The 15,324-nt window shown below is 36.2% G+C and overlaps 3 protein-coding genes across 5 annotated transcripts; 2 read left to right on the forward strand and 1 right to left on the reverse strand.

Annotated features, from left to right (window-relative positions):
• Window positions 1–534: 534 nt before the first annotated feature.
• On the forward strand, window positions 535–2,005 carry banf1 (barrier to autointegration nuclear assembly factor 1). Of its 2 annotated transcripts, none has more exons than XM_026196019.1 (3): window positions 535–668; window positions 1,149–1,327; window positions 1,416–2,005. In XM_026196019.1, the coding sequence occupies exons 2-3, from the start codon at window positions 1,202–1,204 to the stop codon at window positions 1,560–1,562; spliced, it is 273 nt and encodes a 90-aa protein (XP_026051804.1). In that variant the 5' UTR covers window positions 535–668; window positions 1,149–1,201; the 3' UTR covers window positions 1,563–2,005. The 2 variants fall into 2 exon arrangements, with proteins under 2 accessions (XP_026051804.1, XP_026051805.1); XM_026196020.1 differs by having other exon boundaries at window positions 570–668; window positions 1,153–1,327.
• An 848-nt stretch (window positions 2,006–2,853) lies between these two features.
• On the reverse strand, window positions 2,854–6,049 carry LOC113038519 (guanine nucleotide-binding protein G(I)/G(S)/G(O) subunit gamma-3). Its single transcript, XM_026196021.1, has 3 exons — window positions 5,879–6,049; window positions 4,261–4,360; window positions 2,854–3,729 (listed from the first exon to the last, which is right to left on the reverse strand). Exons 2-3 carry the CDS (start codon window positions 4,357–4,359, stop codon window positions 3,601–3,603), a joined length of 228 nt encoding a protein of 75 aa, XP_026051806.1. The 5' UTR covers window position 4,360; window positions 5,879–6,049; the 3' UTR covers window positions 2,854–3,600.
• A 1,354-nt stretch (window positions 6,050–7,403) lies between these two features.
• On the forward strand, window positions 7,404–15,249 carry LOC113038522 (seipin-like). 2 transcript variants are annotated; one of them, XM_026196024.1, is made up of 11 exons: window positions 7,404–7,526; window positions 9,886–10,476; window positions 10,637–10,718; window positions 10,938–11,081; window positions 12,447–12,581; window positions 12,701–12,798; window positions 12,902–13,043; window positions 13,132–13,213; window positions 13,298–13,363; window positions 13,491–13,556; window positions 14,138–15,249. In XM_026196024.1, the coding sequence occupies exons 2-11, from the start codon at window positions 10,205–10,207 to the stop codon at window positions 14,317–14,319; spliced, it is 1,269 nt and encodes a 422-aa protein (XP_026051809.1). In that variant the 5' UTR covers window positions 7,404–7,526; window positions 9,886–10,204; the 3' UTR covers window positions 14,320–15,249. The 2 variants fall into 2 exon arrangements, with proteins under 2 accessions (XP_026051809.1, XP_026051810.1); XM_026196025.1 differs by lacking the exon at window positions 7,404–7,526 and adding an exon at window positions 7,566–7,873.
• The last annotated feature ends 75 nt before the right edge of the window (window positions 15,250–15,324 follow it).

Here is a 15,324-nt window from a genome sequence, read left to right on the forward strand (position 1 = left end):
GATGGTTTCTGCATGATCAGCATGAGACATGTGAAATGTTTACTCCAAAATTGTAAATTCATTATGATAATGAAATAGAAAATCAGTTCTACAGTTGAGTAAATCAACAAGTTTTCCTCATACCTTAGCATAAAAATCCATTTGTCAGCACCGTTGTTGGACATGGCTTTTAAAGCATCACTGCCCCCTGGTGTTCATCTGAGTGTTTGTTCTCTTCCAGACCTTGTCAGCTTCAGCAGAAAATTAAACTTCATTAGCACGTGGATTGACTTCTTGGAATAATGTTCTGTTCTGGATGTTATGCTATTATTATAAACCTATATACTGTTAAAGCGATTTAAAATGTAAAAATTCCTACGCAATGCTAGAAATGTAAATTATGTGACTGCTTTTGTTCCTGTTCGGATGGCCTGTTAAGAGGCCTAAGCAGTGACCTCGAAAATTAGGAAAGTGTATTTTCATCCCAAATTTTGATCGCCACCAAACAGCTGGAGCCACCAGGTGCCAGTGTCTCTCTAAACAGCGGCATGGTTAGACCGGAAGTGGCGGTGTTCTTCTAAAGGCGGGATCAGGAAACTGCGCCGCGTGAGATATTTTGGGCGCATTTAGACTCTGAACAGCACGGCGCTTGCGGATGAGGATTGAAATTTCTCGATGATAGTGTCCAGGTATCATATAAACTATGTTTCTCCTGCACGTTTTTTTTTAATACTGTTCATTCTGATGTGTTTGCTACTTTTGTTTTTTTATTATTTGTAAATAAAAAGAGAATGTGTCAGCTGTCGTGTGGCGCTGAACCCCAAGAAATGAGGCGGGACCTCGAAAACTTTACTCTCATGTGTATCAAGTGCATAATTTCATAATAACAATTTATTTATTAGCTTTTATCTCTTTGTTTTGTTTTTGATGGTTGTATTAATCATAATGTAGGTTTTCACGTATGTTTTTCACTTTAGTCTCGCGACTCGCCTTCACTTTCCTTTCTCAGTGTTTCAATTTAATTTACTTGAGCAAATGAGAGGCACATTGGCATTTTGGCTATGGCTGAAATGGTATCAGGAACTATATATATCTCTGTGTGTGTGTGTGTACTGTTTGTTTCGGGCGGTTAAGAAGGCAATGCTTTTAACACGTTTTTCTGTTTTAAGCCAGTGAAAGAAGTCAACTTGAAATCCCACAGCCTCTTTAATATAAATCAACAATGTCGTCAACATCACAAAAACACAAGGACTTCGTGGCAGAGCCCATGGGGGAGAAGACCGTGATGGCTCTCGCAGGAATCGGTGAAGTTCTTGGAAAGAGATTGGAAGAGAAGGGCTTCGACAAGGTATGATTTACAGAGAGGTTTCATAGATACCCTGCAGTCATAAAACTGAAACTTAATTTTCCTATAACTTTCATTTTTCTTCCCATAGGCATATGTTGTTCTTGGACAGTTTCTGGTCCTGAGGAAAGATGAGGAGTTGTTTCGGGAATGGTTGAAGGATACGTGTGGAGCCAACACCAAACAGCAGGGCGACTGCTATAGCTGTCTGAGAGAGTGGTGTGACTCTTTCCTGTAGTTTTTTTGTTGTTGTTGTATTTACATCCCCCGCTGACTTGTATGCAGAATACATTTACCTCATTCTGTCAATTGGACTTTTCAGACATAATTTTTGGATGTGTTAATATGAATTCTTAGCACAGAATTGTTATAGCACTAGAAGGTCTTTAGATGGGTACACTTGTAATATCACTTCTCGTTTTGGGTTTTGTTCAAACATCATTCACACTGGCTCTTTAGTATTTCCCTCTCTTTTTTATGACATTTGAAGGTTTTAACTATGTCCAAAATGTACCACAGTGCTTCTAAGCTTTTAAAGGTTTCTGTGAACTTGTCACTGTTCTCTGGTATGTCACCCAAAGGATCAGATTCATAATGATATAATTTTGCCGTATGGTTTTATGCTCCCCAACCCTTATATTGCCTTAATAAAAATCTGGATTCATTTTAACTGTGCATGAGTACCTGAAGATGCGTGTGCTGATTCATTCTGCATAGTGTAGCCACCTAATTCACACCTTGGTAGCCATTTGCTGCTTTCAGATGTTTAAAATGCTAATTGAGTGGTCAAAGAAACACCGATAAATGGTCTTATGACTCTAAAACCTAACATTTTTTGGACTATTTGTGTTTTGCATTTTAATTATCTTGGAATAAAATATAGAAGAAGTAATGATAGGGTGTTTTGAGTGTGTGGATTGAAAAATGTTACCAGTCCAGCTCAACCTGCTGTTACACAAGAGGAATTACCTGTTCTGATTGAATACGTTTAAACAGATGCATCTGTTAATCTTTAGATTATTATAAATCATAAATGTACACTACTGTTAATGTTTGAGGTATGTAATAATTACGAGAGCCTGAGAAGTCTCTAAGGCTGAATTTAATCAGTAAAAACTGAAATTAAATATTACAATCTAGAATAATTGTTTTTTATAATAAAGTACTTTAAAATGTCATTTCTGTGATCGCAAAGCTGAATTTTCAGCATCATCACAACAGTCTTGTCACATGATTCTTCTGAAACAATTCTAATATGCTGATTTGCAGCTCAATAAATACATATATTTTTATTAATGTCAAAAATAGTTGTGCTCCTTAATTCTATGTAAACCATGATACATTTTCTTAGGATAATTTTATGACCAGGGAGCTTAAATGCATTTTTAATAAAATTTTCATTTGACTATTTTTTTTTTACTACTTTTTTTTAACTACTGTCACTTTAGATTTTAAAATCCGTTCCAAAAAAAAAAAGCACCAACTTGAACAATAGTGATTTTTTTTTTTCAATAAGCAGTACACTTGTGTTGTGTTTAAAAGTTTTATTCATTCCTTCATTGGATTCTGTCTGCATTATTTTAATCCATTACTTGGGACCACAAGTTGTAATAGATATTCTCTTTACATTTTTCTTCAGTAATTTAGATTTTATGCTAATTTCCAGACTAGATACCACTTGCTTTTGTGGTCGGAAAAATTAAATTGGTTTTAGGAGATCAATTTCATTTTACAAACGTCTTTAGGAGTGCTATGCTCTTGTGGTATCTTAACACTCTACCAGTGTACATAGACCCTTCAAACAAAACATTTAAAAAAATCAAAATATACATACAGAATTTGTAAATCGCCATAGTATGCTATGTGAAGAACATAACGAATGTCTCGAATATAAGACAATTTGAAATTATTGAAATATCCAGACCCACACCTATTTCCTTTGCTTGATTAAAAAACTGTGTGCTTGCATATGTGTGTATCAGTGTGTGTTTCATCTAATCAACCTGCATCAATCTTGATGCTGTTTTGTCCCCTTAATGAAAAGGAACAGGGTTTCCCAAAAAAACAGGAGAATAAAAATATCCTCACAAGCATGATTTTGTACATTTGGTCTTTGCGCGGTCAATCGCTGGAATTCAGAATTCCACTTAGCATTTATTAAAGCTTAATTTGGAATTTATTTTGCTGTGTCATGTCTCGTTGAGTGTTGTGTTGTATAATGTGTGTGCACAAATCATTATCATGTAAATGAGAATCCTGCCCTTCCTGTGTGCTGCTCAGAGCAGAGCACAGAAGAACTTTTTCTCCCTGAAGGGGTTTTCTGAAGTGGGCACAGGGGAGATGAGAGGGTCCTCACATGCATGGGCATCACAGTAGGCCATCAAGTCCGCCGCTGCCTTAGACACCTGAGAATCCAGACAGATTGTCAGTGCAGAAATGAAAAGCACTCAAACGGCGACTGGTTCTAAAAAAGCTGAAAGTCTTTGTCTTATAAAACAAGACACTGCAGGTGAATAAGGTAAAAAAAAAAAAAAAAAAAACAGATGCTTTCCTCAGATTTATTTAATTTAAGGCAATTGATTTATATCAAACCAGCGTTTTGCCTGTAAAGTCTTACTTTACACATAGCACCTTTCTTTCTTGGCTAAAACTGCATTTGAGTTAAATAGAACACTGTATGAGTGAAATGCAAGGTTGAGGTCAATGGTTAAAGACTGTGGAATTCTTCAAACTGTACTTGTAGGACATATTTCACCGGAGGGACTGTAGAATTAGGTCATACCTATTAACCTGATTCCAGATCTTTGGTCACATCAGATACAAATGAATCTTCTACATACAGGCTGGTAAAATAAGATGTTTTATAGGCAGGCAGGATTAACACTGATCTGATTCCTATTTGCCACATTTTCTGGTTATTGCATGGCAACCCTCACCTTGATTCGACAAAAACTGGCTTCAATCTTCAGCTGTTCCACCAGTTTCCTGGCCTGACCGACGCTCATGGTGCTGTTCACAGGGGTGTCTCCTTTCATCCTGCCACACACACACAAAATCATTCAAAAAAATCAATCCAGCCAATAATATATAGTATATTTGGCCACTCTTAAATGTAGAAAATTAAGTGGCAGTGGTGCAACAGAAGAACCAGTTTGGGTTCTCCAAAGAACCTACCAGTGAAGAGTTCTTAAAATAACCACTATTTGTTACATACTTAAAAATTCCTATAGAAGAACATTTCAGTGAACGGTTCTTAAAGAGCCTATGTGAAAAACATTTGAATAATCTAAAGAACCATTTTCCGCTATCTAAAAGCTTAATGGAAAGGTTCCATGGATGGTAAAGGTTCTTTCGGAACCATTGATGCAAATAAAAAACCTGAAGAAGAGTGTAATTGATCAAGTGATGCTACAACTATTAATATAGAGAATTAGTGGATAGATTATGTACAGATTCTGAGTTGACGCTTTACAATAAGGTCCTTTTAGTTATTCGTTGAACTAAACAACACAATTCTTACAGTATTTATTAATCCTTGTTAACATTACGTCATAAAAATACAGCTTTTAGCTAATGTTAACTCAGGTCCATTAAATAATATTAACAGATACAACGTTTTATCTAAGTAAATTTTGAAATAAACCTTAATTTAGATTAATAAATATCTCAGAGGCATTGTTCATTATAGTGTTAGTATATCTAATGTTAACAAATGAAACCTTATCATAAAAGGTTACCGATTGTGTTTACAGTGCACAGTCTATAATGGAAGCATCTTCCTGTGGTCCAAGACTCTCATATCCTCTGCTTCACTTCCTGTCTTTCCTCCCTCGCCTCGGTATCATTTACTTCTGCTTTGCTAAAAGCTGCTGCCCTAGAAAAACAAAACCTCACCTTGGATAGCAATGATCTGATAGCAACACATTTCATCATCCTGAAACCCTGCATTTTCAGGTGATGATCATCTGAACCGTTTCTACAAACAGATTAAGAGCTATTCATAGTCATATGTATAAATATATATATACATACATACATATCAAACTAAAATGGTCTATGAGTAGCATTAATGAACATGAATAGGATTTTAGCAGTGTATTGGGGCATGCTGGCCCCATTTTGCACATAGGATGTGCTTGCAGGGATCCAATCACCTCATGGAATATATCATATTATTCAGAGCAAAAGCACAGAAAAAAAAACAGCCATTTTGAATGTATTCTGGTTCAATGTAAACATTTAGGCATCTATACATGAAGAAATCACGTGTTGCAGACAGCAAAAAAAAAAAGAAAAAAAAACAGGCCAGATACAGAAATGACAATCTCAGCTGCTCAAATAACAGACCCTTATTTATGAAAATATGATATAAGAAAAAATATGCAATGGATTTCAGTTAATCAAATGAAATGAAAGCAATATATTTAAAAGGATGCATACAAGAAAACAGGAGTGAATGGGGATCAAGAAGCATTAAAAAAAGTCCACCGTGATGTATTTGTCTATTTTTGGCCTTTTTTTACCCTCTTTTCTCCATTTCACTCTATTTCTTACCCTTGCTGTATTCCTCTTGTGGTGATATCGCTCCCTCCTCTTCTTTCTTATTCCTTCTCTCTCTCTTTATCTGTCAGTATTGTTGCTCTCAGTGCAGCCGCACCCTCATAGACAGTGTGGATGCTACCCAGTTCTGTACAGTCCAGTGCACTGCAATTCCGCTACAATGAACACCATTCTCTTGGTACGTACATAACCCCCCCTCTGCAGTGAGTGGAATGTGCCAAGCGGAGGGAGGGGGCATATTGGGATTGATTTATTCTGCGGGTTGGCTCATACCATCTTTCTAGCAGCATGGGGTGGATGAAGGGGGAGGGAAGTGTATTGATGTAAAGCAGTGTATTTAGATCAATAATCCCACAAAATGGATTTATATTGTCAAAAAATAAAACATTTGATAGCGTGAAACACCTCTTGTGTTTTTTTTTTTTTTGCCGGAGATGTTGCTGAAGCTTCTGAATAAGTGAGCCTTCCCTCTCGCTGCTCTGTTACCATGGGAACTGCTGCAGTCTCAGCCTCTTTGTCTTGTACCGAGGCACCATTTTAACTCGATGGTCTGTCCCGCCTGGGTTGAGATCTCAACCCCCCCCCCCCCCACATCTTTACATCACTACACCCTCCCGCTGCATTCATTCTCATGTTACACTCACTTAGTTGAAAACATGCTCCCTAGTTTCCTCCTGAGAAATGAAAATACTGTTATCTGAAACATTTGGTGCGTAAAGAAAGAATAAAGGGTTTTTGACGGTGCTCAGCTACATTAAATTAAATATGTTTTTGATTTCTGGTTCAGTCCCAATGACTATGTCCTAGATGATAAAAAGACTAAATGTGATGTGTTTTATTTATGTTGGCAATATACATATATATATATTTTTTACCATTTTCAACAAACGTGAAACTGAATGTCAAGTTGTGTAACCAAGTAAAAAGACTAAAACACTTTTCATGTAACCTTTAACACTACTTCTATAATTAGGCTATTATTATTATTATTATTAGGCCTACATAAAAAATATTTTTTAGTCATGAATATACATTTTCTTAGGGTTGCTCTGTAAACAATGTCTCTTTATATAACACAAATGTGTTATGTCATTGTTTTTACTTATTAGAAATAGATATAGATAGATTATTTTTTATTTCTCTAATCTGTGTATTCTGCAAAGCTGAGGAAGAGACTTTGCTGCACTTAGTCTACAATTGGTTAAAATATCTTTGGGAGAATTAAGTTGTTATCTGTCTCCTTTAAAACAAACGTAATTCAATCTTTTCGAAGAAAGATCACTTATTTTTTCTCGCAGCGGTCATACTGATGTATACACTGGATTTTGCTTTTTTTTGCTTTATTATATTTCCGTGTGGAGATGTTTCTTTAGATAGAATATTTGCTAAAAAGCTAAAAAAAAATGTAAAAAAATCCATATAAATCGAAACTAATTTCATGTAACAATTCCTATCAATAACAGCATATTTTAAATCTCAGCACTGCAAAATCATCACCGCTGCAGGCACGGAAACGCATCGAACAGCGTGTATTTTGTACCTCTTCTGTTGCCGTACGTGTGTTTGTGTTTCTGTCACACAAGCAGAGGCGCCACTGAGCTAAACAGAGCTAAACAGGTTGTTTTTCTCAGATCTATAGAAAGTAAGTAACAAACGTTCGTATTAGTTTTAGGTTAAATATTATTAGAGATCAATTGCTTTTCCCTGAAATTCATAAATTATGCGCCACCAAAGGGCGTCACTCGAGCACATAACAGAGGAAAGGGAGGGAAAGGGGTCTCGGGTCCTCTGGAGTTGTTCACCAGTTTACTCTAAAGCAGACATATTTATTTGTCCATGGCGTATTGTCAAATTAAAGAAGGTGCTTGTGCGGTTTATACTTCAATATAATGTACTTAATTGATAAAGACATCGGTAAGATAAAAACTGCGGAATGGAGACAGGAAGACACTTAACATGCAGTTCAGAGCAACTAAACGAGTTTTAAAGGTAACTTACAACATGTAAAGGACAAGTCTAAATGACAATGCACATCATATCGTGGTGTTTTATTCTTTCCTCTTTTATTTTATTGCATTGCACTTTAATTCGTGTCAGACTGTCAAATGTACAGAAATACATTATCCTGCATTAGTTATAATAGTTTCTGGTTCACAGAGGTTGTATATATACAGGTCCTTCTCAAAAAATTAGCATATTGTGAAAAAGTTCATTATTTTCCATAATGTAATGATAAAACTTAAACTTTAATATATTTTAGATTCATTGCACACCAACTGAAATATTTCAGGTCTTTTATTGTTTTAATACTGATGATTTTGGCATACAACTCATGAAAACCCAAAATTCCTATCTCAAAAAATTTGCATATCATGAAAAGGTTCTCTAAACGAGCTATTAACCTAATCATCTGAATCAACTAATTAACTCTAAACACCTGCAAAAGATTCCTGAGGCTTTTTAAAAACTCCCAGCCTGGTTCATTACTCAAAACCGCAATCATGGGTAAGACTGCCGACCTAACTGCTGTCCAGAAGGCCATCATTGACACCCTCAAGCGAGAGGGTAAGACACAGAAAGAAAGTTCTGAACAAATAGGCTGTTCCCAGAGTGCTGTATCAAGGCACCTCAGTGGGATGTCTGTGGGAAGGAAAAAGTGTGGCAAAAAACGCTGCACAACGAGAAGAGGTGACCGGACCTAGAGGAAGATTGTGGAGAAGGACCGATTCCAGACCTTGGGGGACCTGCGGAAGCAGTGGACAGATTCTGGAGTAGAAACATCCAGAGCCACCGTGCACAGGCGTGTGCAGGAAATGGGCTACAGAGAAGCAGCACTGGACTGTTGCTCAGTGGTCCAAAGTACTTTTTTCGGATGAAAGCAAATTTTGCATGTCATTCGGAAATCAAGGTGCCAGAGTCTGGAGGAAGACTGGGGAGAAGGAAATGCCAAAATGCCTGAAGTCCAGAGTCAAGTACCCACAGTCAGTGATGGTCTGGGGTGCCATGTCAGCTGCTGGTGTTGGTCCACTGTGTTTTATCAAGGGCAGGGTCAATGCAGCTAGCCATCAGGAGATTTTGGAGTACTTCATGCTTCCATCTGCTGAAAAGCATTATGGAGATGAAGATTTTGTTTTTTCAGCACGACCTGGCACCTGCTCACAGTGCCAAAACCACTGGTAAATGGTTTACTGACCATGGTATTACTGTGCTCAATTGGCCTGCCAACTCGCCTGACCTGAACCCCATAGAGAATCTGTGGGATATTGTGAAGAGAAAGTTGAGAGACGCAAGACCCAACACTCTGGATGAGCTTAAGGCCGCTATCGAAGCATCCTGGGCCTCCATAACACCTCAGCAGTGCCACAGGCTGATTGCCTCCATGCCATGCCACATTGAAGCAGTCATTTCTGCAAAAAGATTCCCGACCAAGTATTGAGTGCATAACTGAACATAATTATTTGAAGGTTGACTTTTTTTGTATTAAAAACACTTTTCTTTTATTGGTCGGATGAAATATGCTAATTCTTTGAGATAGGAATTTTGGGTTTTCATGAGCTGTATGCCAAAATCATCAGAATTAAAACAATAAAAGATCTGAAATATTTCAGTTGGTGTGCAATGAATCTAAAATATATGAAAGTTTAATTTTTATCATTACATTATGAAAAATAATGAACTTTTTCACAATATGCTAATTTTTGAGAAGGACCTGTATATATATATATATATATATATATATATATATATATATATATATATATATAGGCACATTTTCTATCTGACCGACTAAATATAGTCGGTATATAAATATATAACAACAGTTGGCAGTACAATTTAATATTCTGAGATGTTTATAACATGATTCGTTTTGGATTAGTTGTAATTTCTTCATTTAAAAAAAGTATAAATGTGCTAATTAATGTTTATTGTGTATATTATTGTAATTCCTTTGGGATTATGATATACTTAATGTGTCTGAATTTGTTCTCTCGTTGTTTTAGGGAACTCTGTGATTTCATCGTCAATAACCGAAGAAAGCTGGAAAAGCTAATTTATAGCATCAGATAAAAAACGGGCATGTCATGTCTTTAGTCGCAGAACGAGGTCGAAAGATGACTTGATCTAAATGTGACTTTGGTCAAATTTGTGTCATGACCTTTTAACCCCCTCACCCCCTCACCCCCCTGTATTTTCAAACCATTAATTCTGACTATAGATAACAAGATTTATGAGATAGATATTTATGAGTAGAGCCTGGATGTATTACTGGATAGTGTGGAAGGTGGTTTGCATGAGTAAAGAGGGAAAGTGGGGGGGCTGATGGGCAAACAGTGTGACATCACAAGACCCACGTTTGGATGTGACAGCGAAGGATTGCTCACTATGGGCGCAGCTATGGGGCCGTTGCTGCTTTGGCTCCAGGATGTGGCAGCGGTGACCCTTCTAAGAGCTCGCAGGACACTTCTACGGGCCGCCATCCTGTTCTGTGTCCTGCTGCTTCTTCTGTGGGTCTCCATCTTCCTGTATGGAAGCTTCTACTATTCCTACATGCCCAGCGTCAGCTTCTCCACACCAGTGCACTTCTACTACAGGTACAGACACATCAGGGCTAATCAGGAATATTCCTGTCTTGTTTTTTTACATTGGTTCTTAATTAGTTTGGTCCAATGCACAAATACTGTTGGAGGCATCACTGTAGTACGCAATGAATTGTGATTGATTCCTCTCTCTCCTCCGTTTCATCTTTTACAGGACAGATTGTGATGCTTCAGATTCAGTGCTCTGTTCTTTCCCCATGGCTAACATCTCACTTTTGAAGAATGGAAGAGACCAGGTAGACAAATTGTAATTATAATCAAATTATAAATAATTGCATGTTTTACAGGTTCCTCCAAAATTAGCTAATTATCCGTCCAATTCTTTAAAGCTTGGCTGTAAACATTATCTAGAAAGCCCATTAATGATAATAATACTTGTGTATTATGTAACTAATGTATGTATGTAAAATGTATTTGAAGCTAGTTTTGTAAATCCGGTTGACTCTTTCTGGTAGGTGATGATGTCTGGTCAGGCCTACAGGATCTCTCTGGAGCTGGAAATGCCTGAATCTCCTGTTAATGAGCAGCTTGGCATGTTCATGGTCAAAATGTCTTGCTATACCACTCATGGGACAGTTGTTCATTCGGTGGCCCGCTCAGTGAGTGCATACAACTCCCACAAAATTAAATGCAGTACATATAGCAAGGGCTTTTTAAATAATATAATAAATAAAAAGAAAACCGAAAGAATGGAAAAAGAATAGAGCAAGCTAGTGTTAGATGTCTTTTTTGCTTTTGTTAAATGAAAAGAAAACAGATAGAATACAAAAAGATTAGAAAGCTAGTTAGTTTTGTAGAAAACAAGCAGCAAAAGAATTGTGCGCAAGTCTTAAAGGGATACGTTTTTTTAATAGAATTAGAATAGAGTGTTAGAGTTAGAGGTTCAAATAAAGATGGAAGAGATAAACCCATTTTATATCTTTATGAAAATTATGTTACATTTATATAATTAATAAATGTATATGTAACATCAATTATATGAATATAGATATATACTTTATGTAAATATTCTCAAAACATATTCTGTATGTGCCCGTCTTCATATATAAATAATAAATATACACAGCACACACACATATATTAGGTAAACAAAAACTCCAAAAAAATCATTCGACATCACTAGTTTTTACATTATTTGTAATAACTTTTAGTGAGTTTTAGATGATGGCAAATATAATATAAAAAAAAAATTGGGAAAATGTGCATGCACAATCAAATATCCTTTATTAATCGGTATGCAATACTGTTGTTTTTTTTTAAAGAAATTAATACTTTTATTTAGCAATGTCTCATTAAATTCACATCCGATTTACATTTAATCATTTTTAGAGGATGCTTTTATCCAAAGTGATTTAAAAGTGAGGACAATGGAATCTAAATCAACAAAAGAGTGATGACAAGTATCAGTTGGCTTAATGCAGTAACGTTGCAAGTTTTTTATTTTATTATTATGTAATAAATGAAGAAAAAAACAGATAGAATAGAAAAAGATTATAGCTAGCTGGTGATAGAGGCCTTTTTCTGAAAATTCAGCTTTGCCGTTATCTAAATAAAAATCATTATATATATATATATATATATATATATATATATATATATATATATATATATATATATATATATATATATATATATATATGGCTATTTTAAATTGAAATAAAATATTTATTTTTTACTGTAGCTTTGATTAAATAAATGCAGCCTTGGTGAGCATAAGAAACGTCTTTCATAAACATTTAAAAAATCCCAAACTTTCACTTGGTTTCATTTTGCTTTATTTGGTTTTAAATGCACTTAACAAGTGTCTGGTATTGTGGAATGTGTTGTCTGAGATCTGCAGTTTGATTTAGATTCAAATTTGATGTTTATGGACCTATGTACATTCAACCTTTTATATTCCAGTACCTGTCAGTACATAGCTGTTTACCTCATGTTCACTAGTTCCTTGTTTTTTTCCTCATCAGACGATGCTGCACTACCGCTCCAATCTGCTGCAGACCATGAGCACGCTGCTCTTCTCCCCGCTCCTGCTCACAGGTGTGTCTGAGCAGAAGCAGCTCATCGAGGTCGAGCTCTACCCAGATTTCAAATCAGACCTTGTGAGTTTGTAAAGTTTGTAAAGACATTGTCTTTATTCATATTATTCATGCCACAAGTACATATCTAAATCTAAATGTGTATTTAAAAACCGTGCATTATATTGATCTGTCCTTCACAGTACCAGCCTGCCGTTGGTGCTGTGATCGAGATTCAGTCCCGCAGGGTCCAGATTTATTCTGCCCAGCTGAGGATCCATGCCTGCTTCGCTGGTGTTAGGTATTTGCCATGGTTAGGTTTTACCAGTTTATTTGACTATACGTGTTCCTTGAAGTGATGCGGCTCAAGACTTTCCCCGTAATGCTTTTCCCTTTTGCTACAGATACCTCCTGTATAATTTCCCTGTGATGTCTGCAGTCGTTGGGGTGGCGAGTAACTTCACCTTCCTCTGTGTCATTGTGCTCTTCAGTTACCTGCAGTTCATCTGGGGAGGGCTTTATCCCCCCGAGCAGGTCAGAGTGAAGGTAAGACCATCTGTCTGCCTAATCTATTTAACTTTCACGCTGTCACACTTCCGTTGGATGCTTTCCAGACGTCTGTTTACACACACAGGTGACGATGGGAGACTCGACACGTCTTCAGCAGAGGAGGGAAGAAGCACGTAAACGTATGCACTCATCCACCAGCACTCCCAGTAAGAACACAGCTACTGCACACACATGATCACGACAACCAAACAGATCAGTCAATAATACGCAAATCTCCTGCTGTTTCCAAGTCATGACATATGGGAGAGATTGCAGTGAAGCAGCAGATCTACCGAAACAAACGGTTCGAAACAAAGGTGAGTGAGAGAATGCAACAAAACGAAAATGTGATCAAAGTGATGCAGTAGATATCTGTGGCAATCATATGCACATTAGGGCAATAAAAGTCAGTGAAGAATCATGCAATCATGTTTGTTTGTGCAGGTGAGTTGGACAGTCCTAGTGTGACTGGGACAGAGGAACTGAATCACCTGCAAGAGGATGAAGCTGGTAAAAATATCAACTTAAAGCATAAGAATAATAGAATGAGAACATATTGGGGGGTTTTAAATGCTTTTGAAAAGTCTTCCATGACTGCATCAAAAATGATCAAAAATACAGTAAAACCAGTAATTGTGAAATTTATTATTGTAAAAACATTAACTGTCATACAATTATTACAAATAATCTATTTTAAAATGCAATTTATTCCTGTGATGGCAAAGCTAAATGTGTTCATTCATTCTCTTAAGTGTCACATGATCCTTCAGAAAATCAGTCTGGTGTTCAAGAAACATTTCCTAGTATTATTAATGTTCTTTTTTTAATCATTTTGTGCTAAAAAAATTTTTTTGCTGGATTTGTTGATGAATGGATAGTTTAAAAGAAGAGCATTTATTTGAAATGGCAATCTTTTGTAACATTATAAATGTATTAATGTCACTTTTGCTCAGTTTTATGTATCCTTGTTGAATAAAAGTATTAATTAATATTTAAAAAAAAGAAAAGAAAAGATATCCAGAGCCCAAACTTTGAATGGTAATAAAGCTTACAGACCAAGTCCGTTCACTGGTTAATATTTCCTTCAACAGATGAAGCTCCCATTTTCCTTGAGGCTCCTCATATTGCAGAGACCCATTTGAGCGAGGAGGACCCAGATCATGAGCAGAGGGCAGCAGGAATGGGAAACGGGACTCAAAATGAAGAAACTACCCAATCACAGTCCTCAAACACCAGCCTTAGACAAAGGCTTGGACCCTGGATGAGGCTCTGAGCTCCAAACTCTGGAGCGACCACGGACGCACATACATTCTGTTACATTACGTGACTCATAGCTAGCATATTTGAGACACTCCTTCTGCAATGCATTTTTACATAAAAACTTTTTTCAGATGCATTTGGAAACCAGTTTACCTCGTGGAGCTGATGTGAAGCTAAAGAGAATTTCCTGTTCTGCTGCTATTGTTCTCCTTTAGCTGATAACTAACTATAGGACTTAAAAGTCACCTTTAGAGTCCTGTCATGCTTTAACCTGTCCTTACTGATGTCTGTGCTTCTGTTACAATAACAGTTTTGCATGTAAAGTGTAACTACTGTAAGTGTGTTCAAGGTTTCAACACTTCCACTTTATTAATTTCCCTTGCATTCCTCTGCGTTATGATGTTCTCACAAAAATCTTTACCATGGCTGAGCAGTTCCACTCAAATTCTTGGAATATTATACAATTTGTTTCATAAATTTCACTTATTTTACAGCAGAAAATGCAAAACATATTTTGTTAAAGACCATGTTACATATTGTGAAAAATAAAGAGGTACGTTGAAGTATTGTTTATTTGGGAAACATGCTGAAATAATAATAATATTAGTATTATTATTAACTTTAGTAATATTATTTTAATTACGATTATGGTATTTTTATTATTACTTTTACTATATAAAATAATATTCCAAGACTACATGGAAAATTAAGCCTACTATGGAAGTATATGGTGTTTTTATTTTTTTATAGTTATTTAATTAAATTCATGCATAATTGTCCACTCTAACCAAAGATGTACTGTTATGTTTGGTTTATTCTTTTGCATAGAGATCATGTGAGCGAATAAGTAAACATTATAAAAGGAAGAATGTTCGCATCCTCGCATTTTCCGTTTACTTCATGTTTATTTGTTTTATTTAATAGATCAGACGTGAAGGCAGCAGCTTATCCATCCATCGTGTTGTATGGACAGTCATTCTTTTACTGTCCAACACTAGGAGGCAATAGAGAACCGCAA

This window comes from Carassius auratus, chromosome 21 (genome assembly GCF_003368295.1).
Source record: "Carassius auratus strain Wakin chromosome 21, ASM336829v1, whole genome shotgun sequence".
Classification (NCBI taxonomy): Eukaryota; Metazoa; Chordata; class Actinopteri; order Cypriniformes; family Cyprinidae; genus Carassius; species Carassius auratus.

Excerpts from the sequence above, each read along its gene's own strand:
- LOC113038519 (XM_026196021.1), bottom strand. The coding sequence starts at position 4,359 with ATGAAAGGAGACACCCCTGTGAACAGCACCATGAGCGTCGGTCAGGCC. Across the intron at positions 3,730-4,260 it reads CCAGTTTTTGTCGAATCAAG|GTGTCTAAGGCAGCGGCGGA; the intron begins GTGAGGGTTGCC and ends CTGGATTCTCAG.
- LOC113038522 (XM_026196024.1), top strand. The coding sequence starts at position 10,205 with ATGGGCAAACAGTGTGACATCACAAGACCCACGTTTGGATGTGACAGC. Across the intron at positions 10,719-10,937 it reads TGAAGAATGGAAGAGACCAG|GTGATGATGTCTGGTCAGGC; the intron begins GTAGACAAATTG and ends TCTTTCTGGTAG. Across the intron at positions 13,214-13,297 it reads CTCATCCACCAGCACTCCCA|TCATGACATATGGGAGAGAT; the intron begins GTAAGAACACAG and ends GCTGTTTCCAAG.
- banf1 (XM_026196019.1), top strand. The coding sequence starts at position 1,202 with ATGTCGTCAACATCACAAAAACACAAGGACTTCGTGGCAGAGCCCATG. Across the intron at positions 1,328-1,415 it reads AAGAGAAGGGCTTCGACAAG|GCATATGTTGTTCTTGGACA; the intron begins GTATGATTTACA and ends TTCTTCCCATAG.